General features: G+C 40.9%; 2 protein-coding genes across 4 annotated transcripts; both read right to left on the bottom strand.

Moving 5' to 3' along the window:
* Positions 1–370: 370 nt before the first annotated feature.
* On the bottom strand, positions 371–13,684 carry LOC118236516 (cullin-5). 3 transcript variants are annotated; one of them, XM_035434965.1, is made up of 19 exons: positions 13,628–13,684; positions 11,419–11,528; positions 10,763–10,862; positions 9,797–9,973; positions 9,468–9,609; positions 8,920–9,065; positions 8,061–8,141; positions 7,779–7,917; positions 6,625–6,755; positions 6,147–6,254; positions 5,827–5,891; positions 5,271–5,403; positions 4,898–5,029; positions 4,196–4,319; positions 3,890–4,065; positions 3,030–3,191; positions 1,956–2,074; positions 1,524–1,647; positions 371–1,261 (listed from the first exon to the last, which is right to left on the bottom strand). In XM_035434965.1, exons 1-19 carry the CDS (start codon positions 13,649–13,651, stop codon positions 1,067–1,069), a joined length of 2,388 nt encoding a protein of 795 aa, XP_035290856.1. In that variant the 5' UTR covers positions 13,652–13,684; the 3' UTR covers positions 371–1,066. The 3 variants fall into 3 exon arrangements, with proteins under 3 accessions (XP_035290856.1, XP_035290857.1, XP_035290858.1); XM_035434966.1 differs by having other exon boundaries at positions 7,824–7,917; XM_035434967.1 differs by lacking the exon at positions 13,628–13,684 and adding an exon at positions 13,199–13,621.
* A 3,096-nt stretch (positions 13,685–16,780) lies between these two features.
* On the bottom strand, positions 16,781–19,801 carry LOC118236231 (ras-related protein Rab-39B-like). Its single transcript, XM_035434430.1, has 2 exons — positions 18,924–19,801; positions 16,781–18,692 (listed from the first exon to the last, which is right to left on the bottom strand). The coding sequence occupies exons 1-2, from the start codon at positions 19,136–19,138 to the stop codon at positions 18,266–18,268; spliced, it is 642 nt and encodes a 213-aa protein (XP_035290321.1). The 5' UTR covers positions 19,139–19,801; the 3' UTR covers positions 16,781–18,265.
* Positions 19,802–19,902: the final 101 nt, after the last annotated feature.

The raw sequence follows: 19,902 nt of genomic DNA, 5'->3' as shown, positions 1-19,902 counted from the left end.
GAGTGGGTGTGTTACATGCGAGTCCCCCCTTAATTCTAAAAACTAAAAAATCTAAAACTAAAAAATGAGTGACCTGCTGAATTTAAGTACAATTAATTTTTGCCTTCAGAGGTTAAAAAATATACATAATAAATATTATATCATAATTAAGGCTAAAGTGAAAGTGAATTCATCATGAATAGGACACTGTGTTTCATGTGTTCTGTACACCTATGGAAGCAGAAAACTTACCGTAATAATGGCCCGGAACCCTTTCAACAAGCAGGTCCCTTTTAATACAATCGTATTAAACGGGTCTAACGTTGTAGCATCACCTTTTCTCTTGCTGCATCGAAAAACTATGATTATTAAAACAAAGAAGTTAGGCTAATTCATAGAAATGGATTATGCCAAAGACTGTTGATTTAATACCTTTTCCATTATAACCAAAGTGAGTTCATGTGAAGTGCACAAGAGTAGGATATTTCCGTATGCAGACAGATTAAAAGGCATAGAGTGCAAATGGTCTCATTGTACAGTCACAATTCTTTACGTTCAAACAGAAGGTCGTGCACCGCCCTCCCCCACTCTCTCTCTCTCTCGGGTCTCAGCGGGAGGGGTGTGGCCTGTCTATCGAGGGCAAGTCTCTGTGCTCCAGCTGGTGAGGGGAGGTGAAGGGACGGTGCCTGGACACACTTTACACACATAATGTTCTCTGAAAGGACGCGGGGGTGAGCTCCAGAGAACAGCATGCTGCTCAGAGACACAGAAACACCAAGGCCAACGCCACCATGCAGACTGCCTACAAACTGGCAAAATGTAGTCCTTTGTTTTCTTTTTTGAATTTTTATTAGTTTTTTTTCTTTTCTTTATTTTATCGTTTTGTATGGTAAGGCAGGGATTTTAATATTTCCGTTACTGAATCGTCAGTCATAGATCCAAGTTCGTTGCTGACACAAGCCTGTTTTGCTGTCGTGGTGCCTCCAGCCAACGCAGTCAACACTGTCCACCAGGCATAATCATCATCATCATCCTCACCAATATCATCACAGTCTTCCCAATGGCTCCGGTCTGCCCCGATTCTGTGCTACGCCATGTAGGTGAAGGTGTTAATGTCTGTTTCGTCCCTCTTGATGTACTTGTGCTCGATCAGCCATTCAATCTGTTCTTTGATCATTTTCTTTTGTGGTAAAAACATGTTCTTCAGGATCTCCACCAGCTCGGTCTGAAGCTGGGCATTAGTGATCTTCTTCCGCATTTTCATGATCTGAATAATGGCCTCCTGCAAAGAGACAGGGCAAGAACAGCATTTAACTTTGCGTAGTGGACGAAACTATCAAGATCATTTTTCAAGGGCACCACATAAGCCCCATGGAAGACTAAGCCATGGAAAAATTAGAGTGGACATTTACTAATAAGCCTTGTGAGGGCCATATTCTTGGTATGTGCTTTATATAACCAGCTTAACCCTTGAATCAGTTCAGGCACTGCCTAACACACAGAGGTATCGGAATCAAGAACCTGTGGATCACACGCAGGTGTACCTGTGTTCTTAATATCCTCAGCTGAACGATGCCCTCGTTCTCCTCCTCTCTCATTCGCTCTGTGGTTAACTGTAGCCGGCCAATCAAGTTAATCTTCCCCCTCTTCTGCACCTTCGAGTTTTTTCTAAAAAACAGCATTTCAGTTACTTCACATGAAATAATACAGCAGGTCTGAACTTGAATACTAGTAACATATCTACTACCAAAATGTTCAGCACAACAACCGTGTTTGCAGTTGTTCGGATATGAAATGTAGTACATGATGGATAGGGGCAATAAAAAAATAATTCAGTTTCATCGATTCACTTCATCTTTATGTCATCACTTAAACCTTATTCACTTAATCTCAGAATTTACACTAAATACAGAAGGTAGTTTAATGGGTGTGTTCTTTTATTGCATTTTCCACAAGAGAAAAAAAATGGTGCTTACATCAAAGAAAACTCCTGATTGACAAAGAACAGCGTGCCTTCGGCAAAGTCTTTGGGAGAGCTGACTTGAGGTTCATATGAAAGCACTTGCCGCTTGAGCTTGGGGAAGGCTACGAGAGACTGTGTGGACAACAGGCAAAAGAAAATCAAATATTCACATACACAGCATGGGATACTGACTGCTGACATGTACCATTAGCCACTTGCTGGGTCTCTACAACACTGTACGACTGCAGTGCTATCATCAAGGTCTGTACTGCAAATACTCATATGCATATCAATGTAAACAAACAGAAATTAAATGTAAGATTTTTTCAAATCAGTAATGTCACGCAAATTTGAAATTCTTCATTTCTCTCGAGTTTTACAAGTTTTTCAGAAACCTTACAGGATTGAAGGCAAAAAAAAGACTACTGAAAGGATTGCTGAATCATGGACCAAGCAATTACAAAACAACATCAAATGAGCAATAAAAAGGGCTGCCATTATCCTTGACACAGAAATGCTAACTGCAAAAATGTAAAATGAAAAAATACTGATTTATTCCAGAGACTGAAATAGTATCCATTTGCTTCAAATTCATCAGAGAGGGACTATATTACATACACATCTCAGAAAAATAAGAATGACGTGTGGAAAGGAGCATTCTGTCCTTCACCCAATTTTATGCTATCAACTGAAAAACTCCTAGATTGTAAGGTATTGAACATCCTAAAACACATTATCTTTGTGCTTTAGTGTTCTTTAAGCAGTTGGGTGATAAATGAAAGATGGGAAGGTGTGAATTCCAGACCAGAAGAAATACTTACATGCAAAGAAACTCCACACCTCAGAAACAAGGGTTCTTTTATTCTAATAAACCAGCTAAGCTCACAGGTAACTGTCAAATAAGGTCACGACCCAAGTGAAGACATAATGTATGTGAATAAATGGTAATAACCCTCAATAATCTTTCCTGCCCTCAATATATTTTTTCAACCAAATACAGTTTTGCTGCAGGGAAACTTCATCAGCACACTGCCATCTCTGACCTCTGAACTGTGCCCTCCTGACACCATGTGTGCTCTGTCCTTACCCAGAGTGTCCTTCTCAGTTCAGCATCTGGAAGCTCTGTGGCTAACTTTAAATTTTCAAAACTAATCTTTTCTCTGGGTCTTTGGTTCCAAGCGAATAGGACGGCTAGCTGGAAGGTTGTAACCTCTAGGTCATATTGCCCCACTTCGTTCTTGAATGTAATCTGTGGAGAAGGAAGAGGAAAAGTTGTGTCAGATAAAGGCCAATATGACCATTAATGAGACCAAACTGTATGCCCTACGCTGCCTTCAGACAGGGTACCAGAACACAAGAGAGTTCCAAGAGTTTCTGACAGGGGAGATTTATGAAAGTCCTTCTCAAACCATCATCCTTAATTTATATAGTACATTTAATACACCTCAGCGCAACACAACGGGCTTCACAATAATTGAAAACAAAAGAAAAATACATTTTTTTTAGCCTTGCTGTGGTCTTGCATTTTCAATCAAAGAAGTCTCCTCCTCCATCCTCAACCGTGTTCGCCTTAACATGGTTATTTTACAATACTTTCAAGGCAAAAATCCTGCATAGTATGCCTTTTAGAACATAAAAAGTAGTACTAAAAGAAATATAACTAACCCCTGATGTGTGGTTAGTGTAAAATGGCTGACATCCATATTTGGGATAGTAAACAAATAGGTCACAAGCGCAGAGACTAATATTACTAATGCAGACTTAATGGATTCTGCATAAAATATGTTTTGGTCCAACATTTTGTGCTAACAAATTAATGGGGAAAGAATTCAGAAGCCATAATGGCATCTACATATACTACCACATGGAAGCAGCCCAACTGATATTTCTGAATCTTGTAATATTTGTGCATTACTCCTGTCCATGCCAGCAGGGGTCAGCACTCACAATGCCATTGGACATGAGGTGGTGCCAGTGCAGCTTCCTTCCACTGTGGTTTTTCTTGTAGAACTCCTCCACTTCAGGGATGAGGTCCTCCAGCTCAGTGGGCAGGGACACAAACACCTTTTCTGAGCTACGGGACCAGGCACCCGCGTTCAGGATCTTGATGTTGACGGAATCGGCTGCATGGCGGCACAGGCAAACAAAGGCGCATACCCACACATAAGGGGAACTCGGAGGTGACATTCTGCAGAGTAGACAATCTGGAACATTAAACATCCGCACTGATCCGGTAAGGTAATAAAATGTTACCTGGTAAAGCCAGTTTGTTGTGTTTATGCATCTCCTTGAAGGCCTGATTGAGGTCCTCAGACACTTTGATATCCTGGAACATCCTGGCCAGTTTGTTCACATAGTCTGCAGGCATGCCTACTTCCTGCACAGAAAAAGCAAGCACCCTAAATGCCTGACTCTTTCCTCTGCATGTCTGAAAGGGCAATAGGGCCTGACAGCGTACAGGTCTCTAAGGCACTCAGTGTAGCAGGGTACAGCCTAGCATGACCAACTGATCATAAAATGTTTATGTACACCATTTGTTCCAGTAAAATGGTTAAAAAATGAGACCATAGCCCATAATATACTGGTCATTTAATTAAGTGTAAATTGGTGATAATATAATCCATGAACTGAAAAGTGGAAACTATAAAAATATTACAGTTATACAATGTTATTTTTGGTTCATTATTGATCATACCGATTGCAAATTGAGTTCTTAGCTAAAATAAGAGCAGCAAGAGGTTAGGAATACTCGACAAAGGGAAAGGGCTCAGATCATGGTTGAAATACTGCTACTGAGAACAGCTACATCCAGCTTTATAAATGAAGCAAGTCAGAATGTGCAACATGTAACACTACCACATAGTCACTTAAAGATCTTATCCATGGATAAGTGGGGGACATCATATACAGGGAGCAGCAGCTCAGTATCACAAACTGGAAAGCCTGAGGTCGTACCCTGAGCCACTCCACCATGTTCTCTTCGATCTCGCTGTCTGCGGAGATGTCCAGGATCAAGCGACGGGTCAGATGCGCTTTGTGATATCGCATGAACACGTCTTTATTCTGCACGTACTTCAGCACCAACAGCTGGGGAGATCACACAAACAGTGGGCGCGTCATATTGCTGGATACATAAACATCAAAACAATAAAAAAAAAAAAAAGCCTATGAAAAATGTTGCCTTGTACCAATTCATGTTATAGTCACATTAAACAGAAGTCGTAATTCTATACATAACTTCTTAACCCTTGACAAAGCCTTAGAAACAGGATTTTATGATTATTCAGTGTGATTCTAAAAACTAAGACAGATGAATTGGTGCATGTACCACTTCTTTCAGCTTTGCCTCGATCTCCTCTGAGGTGAGTTTCTTGCTCAATGGCGTCTTTCTCAGCAGCATGTCGCAATAGTTAGCCAGCAGTTCTGGACACTTGGACTCGGGCTGAGTTTTCAGTCCCACGCTGTGTGGAGGCAAAGTCGGTCAGTATCTGCCACACCACACACCGCACAGTCACCCCATACACTCGCACCACTGATGGTCTCTGCCACTCCAATACATCCACAGTACTTGAGGTTAAAGAGAATCCTTTGGGTGATACACATCTAATTAATGATTTCTATTATGTAAACCATGGTTTAAAAAAAAGGCCAGGATACTCATGTATTTCCACCCACCTCTGCTTCTCTATACCTCCCCTATATAATAAGTAGGGGCAAGCCCAGCCCCCAAGAACAGTCTGATTTCATGTAATAGGTCATCTTCATTCCTAACAAGAAGGCTTTAGTGAAATAGAAAGGATAGTACTCTAAAGTATAGCCGTATAGCTTTTTAAAAGAAATCTGAGAATATAACAAAAACACAAGACCGAAGCAGCCATTCTCACCCCTTTTGTTTCAGTGGGAGCTCCAGTTTGAATATTGTGGCGTCATTCACAACAGCTTTGTAAGCCTGGAAATTCAGAGATTCACTACGTCAATATCCACTGAACTACTTCATAGCAGACCAACTTCAAACTGTCATTATGTCAACTGTACAAGCGGCTAGCCCCAGTCTCCTGAGAGACAGCCATCCAATCGTATGACTGGATTTTATGAAAAATATATTTTTTATTTAAACTAACATCCTACCAACACTTACTTAAATAATGTATGAAGCTTAGAGGAATAATCAGAGTATGTTGTGCATTTGTTGAGACTGACTCACTTTGTCTCTGGCTGTCAGGAACCGTGGGTCATCCTGAAAGGCCTCTTTCACCAGTTTACTAAACCGGTTGAACAGTGTGAGGAGCTGCTCTACGTACTTTTCTGAGTCCTGAAAACACACACACAAAGTAAAGACAGCATGAACAGAAAGAACTTGGCCCTCTATCACTAGCTGCGCAGCTGTTCTGACACTGCAAACACCTCAAAACTGTCAGGTATTAAGCTCATGTTTACAGTGCTTAAGGGACACAAGTGACTTGTGATCTTGATGCACAAAAAGATGTTATCTTTTCATGGAAAAGATCCCAGGCTCCCTTCCCTCTTCTGCTCAGGCCTGCTTCTCCTCCCTCCACAACCCATAATTCTGAGAATTCCTCCTGCTGTTCCCAAACACTCTCCGCCCTCCTCCTCCATGCCCCACGCCCCTACTCCAGGCCCCCTTTCCCTCCACACCACGTGAATCACCCCGCTGTACTTACAGTGGTGATGGTTTCGGCTGCTGCCACCATGTCGGCCAGACCTGCGTTCATGATGTGGTCCTCCAGGTCCTTTAGCATGGGCTCGATGCCACTGGGAACCTTGTCCATGAGAGAGAACATAAGGTGCAACTCTGCAGTGGAGACAAACACAACCACACCCTGTTAGCATCAAATGTAGATACAGAGTTAAACAGCAAATTAAAACACAGCATGCTAACAGAAAAATGATGTAACGCATGCAGTTAACATTGGAAACGCACACCACGTTCAGGTAACGTTGGCAATGCACATTTCACGCGATTCAAAGGCACCGTTAGCAGTGAAAGGAACAGTGGCTTTGGTGCATGATGACTCCTCCAAAAGCCTTAGAGCTTGCAGTGAGCTTGATATTAGCCTAATGAGCATTAAAGTGATCTTGTGTGTTTTTTCTGCGGAAAAAAAAAAAAACCCTTAAGGGCAAAGTACAGTCAGCTGGACAAAGGCAACTGGATAAAGAGCCCCGCGATGCAGCCCTTGGAATGTTTCAACTTTTCACCCACATTATGGTTGGGGTGTTAAGGGGAACTATGTGTATGTAAGCACAGTAAACATTCATTTTGGTAAACATTCATTCAGGTATTTTAAGCAAACATGGGATTAATTTTCACTATAATTTTTAAAACTGATAAGCAACAAGAATAATTTCACAAAGTAACCTTAAACAAAATATGAAATGTGCAGAAAGTCATGGCAACAATAAAACAGGTTTTGAGTGAGAGTAGGCAGTTCTTGATCATTGTGGCCAGGGGAAACTGCTCTTGTGTCCTCTTGTAACAAAAGGTCAAGGTTCAAATTCAAATAGGGGGAATTACTGTTGCATCCTGACTAAAAATCCTTCCAAAAGTATCAAGCTTACTGAAACATAATAATAATGGCTATTCCTATATACAAAACAAATGATGTAAACTAAGCTTTGGTGTAAGCTGGTGTTATGATATTTCCTAGGTAAAATATGAAATTCAATATCTGAGCAGGAACAATAACCAGAACCATACCCTGACACTGGAAACTGGAACTGCTTCCCCCAGGCTCAAAATGCAATGGACAACAAAAAGACAATGCACACGCAACACAATAAAAGAAAATAAAGTGATCTTGAGCGTTTCTGTTCGAACCTGAGCTTACTGAGTCAGCAGCACTACCGCTCCTGCTGTACTCACTCTCAGTCTCGTTTCGCTTGATCATGCCCGGGCATTCCGCCAGGATCGTCTCTTTGAACGACGTCACCAGAGCATTCACACAACATTCCATAAGCTGGAAAACACAACAAGGCACAAAACTGTCAGAATTCAGGCTCGTGTCCGCCTTGCATGCAACTGTGAATTTTCAGCTCTAAAAAAATGCTTAGCATTACTCTAGACACTACTTGACATTGGTGAACTCCTCAGGATACTCACTGCTTGTACAGAGTTACATTCACGTCTTGTCTCTAAATAACGTAGTGCACGTTTCTCCTCTTCCCTTAACTTAGCATCTGCCTGCAAGAAAACCACACACACTGGTGGGTCAGTATGCAAAGACAAGCAACAAGCATACACAGCCAAATGAAGCGGCGAGACACACAGGAGAAATTACAACACAAAACTTTTAAAAAGTACTTCACAAAAACAGAATGTATTCCTACACATACATTCAAACATACAAAAGAATTGTGTTCCACACAAAGACAGGCAGGGGACCATACAACACACAAACATAGAAAGTCAATGCACAATAGCATGAAAAATTTTTAAAACACTTTATTTGGCATCTCCAATGCCGCCTGAATTATGAATGTCCAATTTGAGAATCATGCAGAACCATGCTCATATGCGGCCTCTGCTGTAGACCCGGGAGTGGAATCAATCAGCGGTTCTCCTGCGAAAACACATGCCTGCCAGAGCCGGTTGCTCCTTTTTCTCACCGTAGCCATAAGTTGTGTGCACACAGAGCAGGGGCGGAGGAGACCCATTCATACATGTGTGCAGGCAGCTAGCCACAGGCGCCTGGACGGACAGCAGGGGTCTTGTGAGCAATGAACAATGCTGGCTCTCCCTATCGACCGTAGCCCTCCCGTATCCCTGAGCGATGCCGAGCCGATTATCCACCGCTCCTGTGGGCTGCCAGCCACGGTCAGCACCGGCGTGGTGCTCACCCACTCGTGGTGCTTACCGAGTGAGCTACTCAGCAGCCCAGGAGACCTTTTTTTTTTATCTGTTCCACCTGAGAAGGCACATCTTCCATTGCCACCGAGACAAAAAGGGACAGACTACTTACATATTTCATATAGTTCTGAACTCCATTCTGCTGCAGATATGAAGGTGCTTGCGTTCTGTAAAACCTCTCGGTGGAGTCCAGATACGCCTTCTCAAAATTATCTCTGTATATCTGCAGCTTGTCCTCAGGATTGGAGCACAGATTGACTGGAGGAAAGTAACGGTTAGAATTAAGACAGCTCCTTGCATCTGCAGAAGGGAGGACTCACTCCATCCACTACAAACAGCACTTAAACAACAGCAGTCTGCGAGTTACTATAGGGGTATAATTATAATTATATAAGTATAATTCTTCTTTTTAAAAACTTAGTAAAGGATATATGCTGATTGAATGCAGGCCAGTGTTGTGATAGACGCACTTGTGCCCAATGGGCTTACTTGGAGTGACCAGTTTACCACAAAACTAGGGAGTCCCTCTGACTTTCAGGGCCTCAGGGTTTTGATCACAATAGTCTGAGTATGTTCTGTCATCATGAGCAGAGGCTTCTGGAACACCGCCCCACCATCACTACCAAATCCCCATACGGAAAATCTCTGTTCTCCTCTCACCATACGATTCCCGCACCCCGATGACCAGCTGCGAGTCGAAAGCTTCCCCGAGACGCTCTGCATGAACCAGCTTCATCGCACTGTCCTGCAGACGGTTCTTGATGTTGGAGAAGATCGACTCATTCCACGTGTCCAGCATGAGCTGTGGATGGGACAGGATAGGTATAGGCCATAAGAGTCCAGCTCCACTGCGCTATGGAAGACGCAGACCATACCAACTAAGAAGTGGGTAATATCTGAAAGCTTAAAGAGATGACCAACTCACACTACATTCTTACACCCAGTCTGTAACAATCTATCCAGTGATACGGTTGCTTCAGCCTTCATACCTTCCTCACAATGCTGTCCTCCACGTTGGACTTCTTGTTGCTGCCTTGCTTTCCCATTAGGGTGATCTCCAGCTGGCAGAAGGGCTTGGGGAGGATGTCACACTGGGTGAAGAACTTCCTCCACTCAACGATGTAGGCCTTGAGCAGGGCCGTGTCATCCTGGTGGCTTAGCACCCTCTGTGTTGGAGAAATGGAGCAAACATCAGCACCCACACATCAAATCCAGGGATTAACAGTGCTAAACTGATAACACATTTCATAACAGATAAAGCTAAGGAAATGCACAAATTCAGGTCCAGGACAGTTACACTGAGGTTCATATTGAAGACTTGTACATTTAGTTTCAGTGCTGGCATCTACAGGCTCAGTGCATTCAAGTTCATTACAATTCAAATGTGGGTTTGGAACAAGAAGACCCTGATTCCTTAGAGTTTGCACAGTGTAAATTGAGACATAACACAGGTACATATGGAGCCAGTACTACACATCTGTATGTTCTTAATTTTATCAACCTTTCATCACATACTTTGATAAAATAGACAATGCAGAGACTGTGGTGGATGTGAGTTTCACAAGACTTTCAATGTATGACTGAAGCAGGGGAAGTCAGAATTCTACTTCCCTCCTCTCTTCTCCAGCCCCCCTGACCACCACTCCTTATAAACTGAACATACTTGCCTGAAAATGTACCTGACCTTTAACTAATTTAGACACCTGGATTATCTGTGGAGTAACAGGGGGATAGTACCTTATTCACGGGTACAAAAACAGTGTCCAGTATGGGATTAATCACCCAGGCTCTTCGGGATAATCAGTACAGTCCAGAGATCTCAGCACTGGTTAACATGCTTAATATACAAAGTAGAGTACACCACAAAAGTGGCAATCTTCCCCAGACACTAACTCACCAGCAGCACAACTACATATAAGAAAAAGAAAGTAACCTGAAAGGTAAACCTGACTTACCGCCTGTGCTTGCTTGATAAAATCTAGAATATCTTCTTTGAGAGCCTGATGGATCTTAGCAGGACCTTTATCGTCCCAAAGACAAACCGCATGAACATCTCTGCAAGAGGTGGACAACATAAGCAGGAGGGTTTCATAAGCAGCTGCTGAAACAATTAATCTTTATGCATTCCAAAAAAACAATACAAAAAGACAAAAAATACACAAGCCAAGCCAACATGCACTTTACTGAAGCGAGCCTATTTTGTTTACCACAAAGAAATTCATGCTTTGTCTCTAGCGTCTTCAGTTTCGATCGCTGTTATTTCTCACCCTGCTTTTCACAGGTGTGGAGAAACAGGATCCTACTCTCACAGAGACTAAAACAGTCCCAACAGCTGGCAAAATAACAATGAACTAATCTCACAGACTTTAAAATGACCAACAACTCTAAATAATGCATAGGAATGGGACATAAAATATGATTTCTCATTCTATTGCTGCTACAGACTATATCGTAACCAACATGAAAATAACTGTCCAAAAGAGTAAACATGACTTAGAAACCCAGGATTAGGCCAAAACCATAGCAGTCTGCATAAGTGTTAAAAAGTTTATTGTGAACTGCGGCACTGAGACTCAGGCCAAATGGTGCAGGGAGGACTCACTGTACTCACGAGAACAGATCAAACCACTGCTGTTTGGTAACGGACTCCTGGCGAAGCAGCTTCAGAACAATAGGGCGCATCAAATCCCACTTGTCCTCAAACTGGAGGGAGCCTTTGTTCTGGAGAGCGAATCATAAGACACATCTAGTCCTGCTGTGCCTGGAACTCACATAGTTATAACTCAGAAACTGAATGTCAGTCCCACTTATTTATACAAAGGTTTGTGTGATGGAATGTCATAGGACCAGTCATAGGACCAAGGCAGCTCATAGACTTGTCCCTCCAGTCAATATTGCACCACTGACTAGGTTCCTTTAAACAGCAGAACTTCAAAAATTGAAAAGTACAAAGATGTGGGTGTACAAAGATACCTGGATAATTAAAGTTAGAACGACCATCCGATTGGAGAAAAAAAATGTTTAAAAAACAATCAGGCGTTTCAAATAATGAAGACTATACAATCTGGAGTGCGTTATTTCATAATACAGGATTGGCTAGCAGGACAAAAAGGCAACCTCACAGCTGGCTTAAAAAATACAAAATGCCAAACATTTAGCCTACTTTTCCCACCGTAAGGTCAATCATCAAGGTAGGGCAGGGGATAGTGCACCTTTTGGCCTATTTTCTGCTGAATGCTTGGGGTCAGGTACAGGTTTGGAAAAGGATTGAAAAACGCAAACTTACACCAAGCTGGCAAAGCAATATTCAAAGACAGACACATTTGTGTCTGACCGACACATTTGTGACATTCCAAACCTGGAAATACAACATTTGTCTCCTACACGTACTGTATAATTCCATCAATCAGTTATTGTTTGCCTCTGTTGTTAAACTAGTGCTCTGACACTGATTATTGTGTAATGCAAGTGCCTGTATAAACAGGAAATGAGAAATAAAACACAATAATCAATGAAATAATCAATGTTAGCAAATTCACTCACATAAACATCTCTGAATGGTCTGTCTTGAGACGTGCATCTGTTTTACACTGTTAGCCATGTGCCGTATGATAGTCTTAAAGTTAGGACAGGCTCGTTTTTTACCTACCATGAATATTTCGTTAAATTCAAGTCTAAATGGTCAAGATCAAGGGAAAATAATTTAATAACCTGAAAAAAGGCAAGGAGGAATGTTTCCTTCATGACATGGTAGACCAATAAATGAAAACAGTAAAACACTTTTTTGGTAATATAGACGTGTCAGTGTCATAGCAGAGGCACCATTACAGAGAGAAGTATGAAATAAAAAAGGAATCCTATAAATGAACGTTACGATTAACGACAGAAATATCTGCGCAATAGATTGTTCACTCATAGCAGAAACACAGACCCAGGGGACTCTGCAATAAGGGAACAGTTCTATTAATATTCAGAAATGTGCCCTCCATATCGTTGTTCCAATTTCTAAGGTAATTCACATCTGCCCTTTGCTGCTACATGACATCTTACATTAAATGATTTGCCACTATGAAATTTGGTGTGCATGTGAAAGTACAATTTCCAAGTAAATGCTGAAGCATGATGTGTTTAAAAATAAAAAAAGGCTATATGCACTTCATGTATAAAATTTAAATTCCACAATAATTCAATGACCAGATCGTTTCCATCATAAGCATTTTATATCTGAACTTCGTAGCTGTACAACTGAACATTTTAACTGCTCATTAAAAGCGAAAAAGAAATCTGACCTGGATAGTCAGGCAGTGAGCAAACCATTCCCACTCATAAGTGGTAAAGACACAGCACAGTTAACTAGCTAAACATCTCTCATCAACTCAAATTCAACTTACAGTCTCTGTGGGGGAACAACATGCAGTTATCTGGCCAACCAGCTAGTTAGCTGAAAGCTAACTAACAGGAGATCAGCCCCTTTAATGGGACATAGCTACCACACATCATAAGCTAGATAAAAATGAACTTGGAATGTAATTTGCGTTAGCCATGCGCAATAATACCTAACTAGCTATTATTAATAGCTCATGTTTGCTACCTAGCTTGCTAGCTAAGTTGTGTGATGTCCAATACAAACTGGTAATTTTGTACTACAGCAACAAACAGATTCAGTTTGTCTGCCTTTCTTGTCCGAAGTATGACATCACATCTTAACCATAAATATTTTGCCTTCGTGAGAGTTACGCTAGAGTAAACTGACCACCAAAAAATGCCACACAAAAATAATACACGAAATACTGCCGATTTATAAATGAAGTGCCTCCTACCTTTAACAAATTAGACGTCGCCATGTTCCCTCAACTTATCCCCTCGCGGAGTCTCGCGAGATTTACAGGCCATTACTTGTATAGGCAAGCAGGGCTGCTCAGTTTGAGAATCAATGTTGCCATATTGGTTGAAAATGCTACATTTATGGGGGATTTAAAGGCAATAGGGCTGAAAATAGGAGGAGAGACATCATGAGGGATTTGATGGGAGATGTATTTTCTGGGATTATGTTGGGGAGTTGTGAAAATCAGGTTGGTGAGGTAGCTTGTAAGCAGCTGGCAGCTGATTGAAAAATATGTTTCTATAATGAATATCCATCACTCAGACTCTAAATTCCCACTTCAGTGGCATCCACTTGAACAACACATAACATTGCACCCAATAATATTGCAAAAGAATACCTTCTATGCAGGAATGATATTTGTATTAACCAATTATCTAGGTAAATTCAACATTTTGAGTCCCGGCCACCTAAAATCACATGGACCTCGGAAGTCTGATGTAACACAGAGCAAAACTTTCACCCATAAATGGATCTCTCGTTCAAAGGAGAATTTCTCTTTGAAGAAAATGAATGAGAGTTTCATATAACCGTCCCTGTCACAGAGTTAGACTGCCGTTTAAAACTTGGATGTTTTTATCTGCCCACATTGCTCTCTTAACTGTATTCTGATGCCACTTTCCAACCGAAATAATTATTTTGCCTACAGCAAGCTAACACTGCTGCGAATGTTAGTCACTTCACGACTAGCGGGTTCCTTGGTGGCTTTTCAAGCGAGTCAAAGCTACCAGCAAAGAAATTTCAAGAAAGTATTTGAATAACTTAGGGAAATTATTAACAAGAACAGCACCAATGACAACAATAAAGATAGTTACATCGATATATACAAACATTCAAAATAAAAACGGGTAACAGCAAACGACCTATGCGCATGAATGGTAGCTGGAAATGAAGCCCTGTGTGTGATGTTGTAGTTCTGCAATTCATTCCTAAAATTCATAAAATGACACCAGTTTTTCTTTTTTTATAAATTGGGTGAAAATTATTCCTTTTATTATACTTTTTTGATCCAGAAGTCTCAAACATGCAAACAAGGCTTTCGATATGCTGCCATTACCAGCAAAAACTGTGGCCAAGTAGGGATATACAAAAAAGAGTGAAACAGGACTGGAATTGAATGGTAAGACACATTTTTGACAATGGTCAGGACTGGCTTGAGGACCTCATTTTGGAGGCATGATGAGCTGTTGGTACATTAATGGACTCTAAAGGCATACTACGCAAGATTTTTAAGCCTTGTTATGGCCCTGTGTTTACGAATAAGGACGTTTCCTCCTCCATGTTCAACTGTGCCCACTAACGAAGTAGCCGACCTATCGTAGCTAGCTGGATAGTTAGAGGTAACGGTAGTACCATGAGATGAGCGACCGTGATTGACAGTAAGAATGCAGATTATAGCTTAATTACATTTTGTTGAACGTAGGCTATAGCTAAATTATTTCCATTATGCTGAATGTAATAGTGGTTTTATTGTTGGGACTTTTACAGCTTCACACTGCGGGTAACATTATTTCTGGTCCAACAGACAACAAGTCAACTCTGCATTTCTTTTCATCTCGTTAGAGAACTTCATCTGATGCCACAGAGGAAAAGCAATTTCAAGATTAACTCTAATACTAGAAGAAGACCTGTTGGCTTGAATTTTGCTGGACAAACCACAGGCTCTGTAGCCACACACCCTTCCCCACACAGAAAAGAGCGCCACACCCAGACACATGCCAAAAACAGAATAATAAATACAGGTAAATGGGTAAACATATGTAAAGACAGATTACCTGTGCATCATAGATATGTCTTAGCATGGTTATTTTATAATATGTTCATGGTAAAATTCCTGCATAGTATGCCTTTAAGTAAAAAGATGCCACATTGAACACTAATAGACATTTATACAGTAAGTTTTTGTCTTACCTTGAACATTTTTATACATATATATATCAGTTTTTGCCTATTGTTGAAAAATATTCTGCTTGAAAGCAATAAATTGACCCTGACAGATGTAAATCTTGTTTCTAGGTCATTTCGGAGGCAGGGGGAACATTTTAGAAAATGGGGGATTTTGAGTTATCTATGGAGGAAATTGGGAGACCAACTGGCAACCCTGACTGCGCGACTTTACAGAGAATAGAGGGGTGGGGGCGGCAACTCTGTTTCGGAAACAGTCTGCGGGAAACACGTACGATTCTTTCAGCAATTCTCGTGTTGCGATGGGGTATTGTGCTTTGTTGTCATACCTTTACCGTTTATCTTTTTCGGTGTTTTTTTGGTTAGTTATGCTTGCTACTTACTTGTTAAATCCCCTTGAATCACGTTTAGCAGATAGGTCAAGTAGGCCTTATATTGTGATCAAAGAGGTGTATTGACAGCTGCTATACATTTATCCTTATAGGCTACACCAAGGTATGCCACACCACGGAAAGCAGAAAAGAGATTACAATGATGATGCCGTAAAAATGCCCAGATATACAGTGTTCTGTCATCCGACGTTTCATCATGGACCTAAACTTAGCCTACAGGTTACCACATTAAAACAAGTAGGATGTAGATCGACTGCAACCTAATGTAGACTAGTTAAACTGATGTAGGCTACAACATGGGTATTGAAAACTTTAGCAGCATTATTAATGTAATTAACTTTTTTTTAAAACTTACGCTTGATTGCAAAATGTATAGTCGGTTGCTAGCATTTAGCTGTAGTGCCATTATGACTTAAGCTTCTGTGAATATTAGAAGGCATGATTAGCTGCCTTCTTTTGATACAATATAGCCTACTACAAAGTAGCAATCACTTGTGCGAAGGCAGAAGGTCATATTGCTGATTTTTCGCTCCGCAATCAAAGTGATAACCACTGAACAACTAACAAAGTAGCCTAGCTAACATTGAGGAATCTAATGGTTGCAGTTTGTCAGAGTTCCTTCCCTGTTGGCATTACAATTGTTTAGGTTTGTGTGGTCTGTGACGGCCAAGCTCTGATAAATTCAGTCCTTCACGCTCTTGTGCATGGGACCAAATCATTTCTAGAAAGAACTGGGCAGCTCAAGAAAAGGCTTCATGATAGTGCTGAAATAAGGTAAAAAAAAAACGCACCCGTTTTTCATGATCTTTTATTTATTGAATAAAAGTCCATATACAACGCACAGTTGTAATGCAATATAAGCAATTAAGCATTGTCTTTTAACAGTAAGATAAATAGTGCGATGTTATCATATGACAATAGCTAATTGCTAATCGCTCTGTTCTCGTATCAGCATCCAGTCTTTACCCTATGCCTGTAATGCATATAGGCTACCAAATGTGTCTTAGCCTACTCTCAAATACAATGAAAATATAAGTTTTGTATCGGGAAGAAATCTTTAAAAGTTTAAAATCATAAATCGAAAACAAACAAAAACATTCAATGCTAATTGCATTTCCAACAGTGTTCAAAACATTACCCTCACAAAACACATTTTATTCCTTTGGAAATTTGGCATCAACTCACCGTGAATGCATGACTTAAAATGGGATATTTGGTATAGGCTAATGACACCACAATATAACAGACACTAGGCCTACATTCGTTGTTCATAAAGCATTGATTAGTTAATTTGACAGTTTTGTAAGTGTTCATGTTCAAGTGGGACAAATTAACGCACTGACCCGAACTACTCGTTTAATTCGGGGGCGGGGGCATAGATTCGTTGTCTGACTAGGCAGGACGGGGAAAATCCAGTCACAAGTGCGTCTGGAACGGCTGCTCACACCCGAATTCTCACCGCTCTCATTATTATCAGATGGCTGTTTTGTCTAATGGCATAGTTTTCAGCGGTGATAGTCCAGGATGCCACTATCAATATTATTTGACAAGAACAGAGGAAATTATTCTCTGAGCTATACACTTTTTTAAAGCCTACTATTTTAATAAAAACGACTTTTTAGACTTTTCGGGAAAAGACAACCACCCCGGCAGTTAAATGCGCTGAGTTCTCTTCAATAAATCTTAAATATTGAATTGTACTGGGGTTTCAACCACACCACATAAAATAGCTCAGCAGTGAAATATAATACGAAAATGAGGATGAAACGATCTCTGGTTACATGCGAATGTAACTGACATCATCAAAATACATTCTTAGCCCTTTAATTAATCAGACAAATAATTCTTGCTTTTGGTAGCCTACTGTATCTTTTGAGTTGAGGCACATATCAACAAATCCATTCAACCAAAGGCAAATGCTGTTTTTCTTCTTCAGCACTGCATAAACTCGATAATGATTATCTAGTTCTTATGTAAACAAAGGTCAGAACTTGGCATTATATAAGTCTACTGTAACCAGGCTATAGCATAGACATGGGGAAATGACAGCTCCATTTGTGTATTTTGCATTTTGGAATTATATCACATCATGATACATAGTTATTGGCAAAATTAGTAATACTATAGTGTTTAACTATAACAATCTTTGGATTGCTTCAAGGCCGACAAGTTTCCCGTTACGATGCAGTTTCCACTGTGCATTGTTAAGATTCCGCTCTGGGTCATTGCTTATCTTTGGCTGCAGAATGCTAAACTGTAAACTTTCCCACTCAGCTGCACTAGCACGGGCACCTTCGACCTGGTTTTACTGCTTCCTCTGAAGAGTGTACAACATTAGGGACAAATCCACTTTTCACTCCTTCCCAGTCCTCTTGAATGCTTATTTCACCTCTTTTCACGCGTTCGTAGATATCCCTCGTCAGTACAGTGAAGGATTCTTCAACATTCACAGTGTCCTTCGCTGATGTCTCGATGTACTTCATCCCAAAGGCCAAAGCCACTTTCTCAGCTTCCTCGCGGCTCACCTGACGCAGTTGAATGAGGTCGCACTTGTGGCCCACCAGGAGGAAAACTATTTGAAATGGCTGCACGTGCATCTTTGCCTCTTCTAACCAGTCTTTCAGGTGTTCAAACGAACGCCGGTTGGTCAGGTCAAAGACCAGTAATCCTCCCACCGAATTTCGGTAGTACGAGCGTGTTATGGATCTGAAAAAAACAAACAAAAAAAACGCACTGTTGCTGTCAGCAGGCAAATTAAGTTATGCACAACAAGTTACTGATTTATCATATCTTTGCCATGAAACTTTATTGTAAGTCAGTAACTTATTGGCTAACAGGCAAGTCTTAAGTGAAAAAGCTTGAAGTTTCTTGGAACTACTACGCTCATACAGACAGAACTGAAGTAGCCTACCACACTACATGGGGGGGTCTACTTACCTGAATCTTTCCTGGCCTGCTGTATCCCAGAGTTGAAGTTTGATACGCTTGCCTGGTTCGATCTCCACCAGGCGGGCAAAGAAGTCTACCCCCACCGTCGGATCAGATATATCCGTGAATTTCCCTTCAGTGAAGCGGCGCAACAAACAAGATTTTCCCACTGTCGAGTCCCCAATTACGATCAATCTGAACTGGTAGATCCAAATCGCTTCCATTACAACATCCCAATTAAGCTGTGAAATAATGATAAACTAGACTATGCGCACAAGACACTAGTAGGCTATAATGACAATGCAATTACTAGCGGTGCAGATTTGGTAATTGCGAATAGAACCCTATAAACGACGGGACTGAGAAATTAGCACAAATAAATATTTTCGTATTTTAGTTAATAGCCAAGTTCTGTGTCTTGTTAAGACAGCTTGATGTTTGTTATTCGTAAATTCTGCATAGGCTACTGTGCGCCACACTCTGCTTCCAGCACATTCGTCCAAATGTGGCATTACTGCAGATATCACAGCATCCCTCTTTTTGCCATGCCACGTTTCGTGCAGTTAAGTACACATTTTCAGATCCCGTTTTAAAAAAATAATTTCAAAATGAACACACGAATAACCTAGAAGTTTAGTTATGAATAACCGTATAGCCTGTCTAATTATATTAGGCTACTTTAATTTCGTTATTGTGTTTTCTTATTTTAATGTCGTAGCAATAGGCTACCGGAATATTAAATGATCAATACTGGACGAAACAGTAGCTAGCTAACACTGCCCACTACTATCGTGATCATCAGACACCACTTGCTATGGAAAAGGAGTTGTCACTTCAGCACCACATACAGTTCGGTTGAAGACACAAAATTGCCCAATGGCACGGAAATGCGCACTTTGGATTGACAGCTACAGACAACGTATACCAAAGACGCTTAGGAGCGTGGTTTTGGAATATACCCAATCAGATGTTAGAAATACGTTCCTGG

The sequence above is a fragment of the Anguilla anguilla genome, chromosome 9 (genome assembly GCF_013347855.1).
Source record: "Anguilla anguilla isolate fAngAng1 chromosome 9, fAngAng1.pri, whole genome shotgun sequence".
NCBI lineage: Eukaryota > Metazoa > Chordata > Actinopteri > Anguilliformes > Anguillidae > Anguilla > Anguilla anguilla.
Note: the sequence above shows the minus strand (reverse complement) of the source record. Positions and strands in the feature narration are given on the sequence as shown.

Bases quoted from the DNA above. Each gene is read 5' to 3' on its own strand.
- LOC118236516 (XM_035434965.1), bottom strand. From the start codon at position 13,651: ATGGCGACGTCTAATTTGTTAAAG. The intron at 9,066-9,467 runs GTGAGAGGAGAA...ACTTTCCTCCAG, and splicing joins CGGGGTGCGGGAATCGTATG to TCAATCTGTGCTCCAATCCT. The intron at 4,066-4,195 runs GTAACATTTTAT...GCCGCCATGCAG, and splicing joins CAACAAACTGGCTTTACCAG to CCGATTCCGTCAACATCAAG.
- LOC118236231 (XM_035434430.1), bottom strand. From the start codon at position 19,138: ATGGAAGCGATTTGGATCTACCAGTTCAGATTGATCGTAATTGGGGAC. The intron at 18,693-18,923 runs GTAAGTAGACCC...TGTTTTTTTCAG, and splicing joins GCAGGCCAGGAAAGATTCAG to ATCCATAACACGCTCGTACT.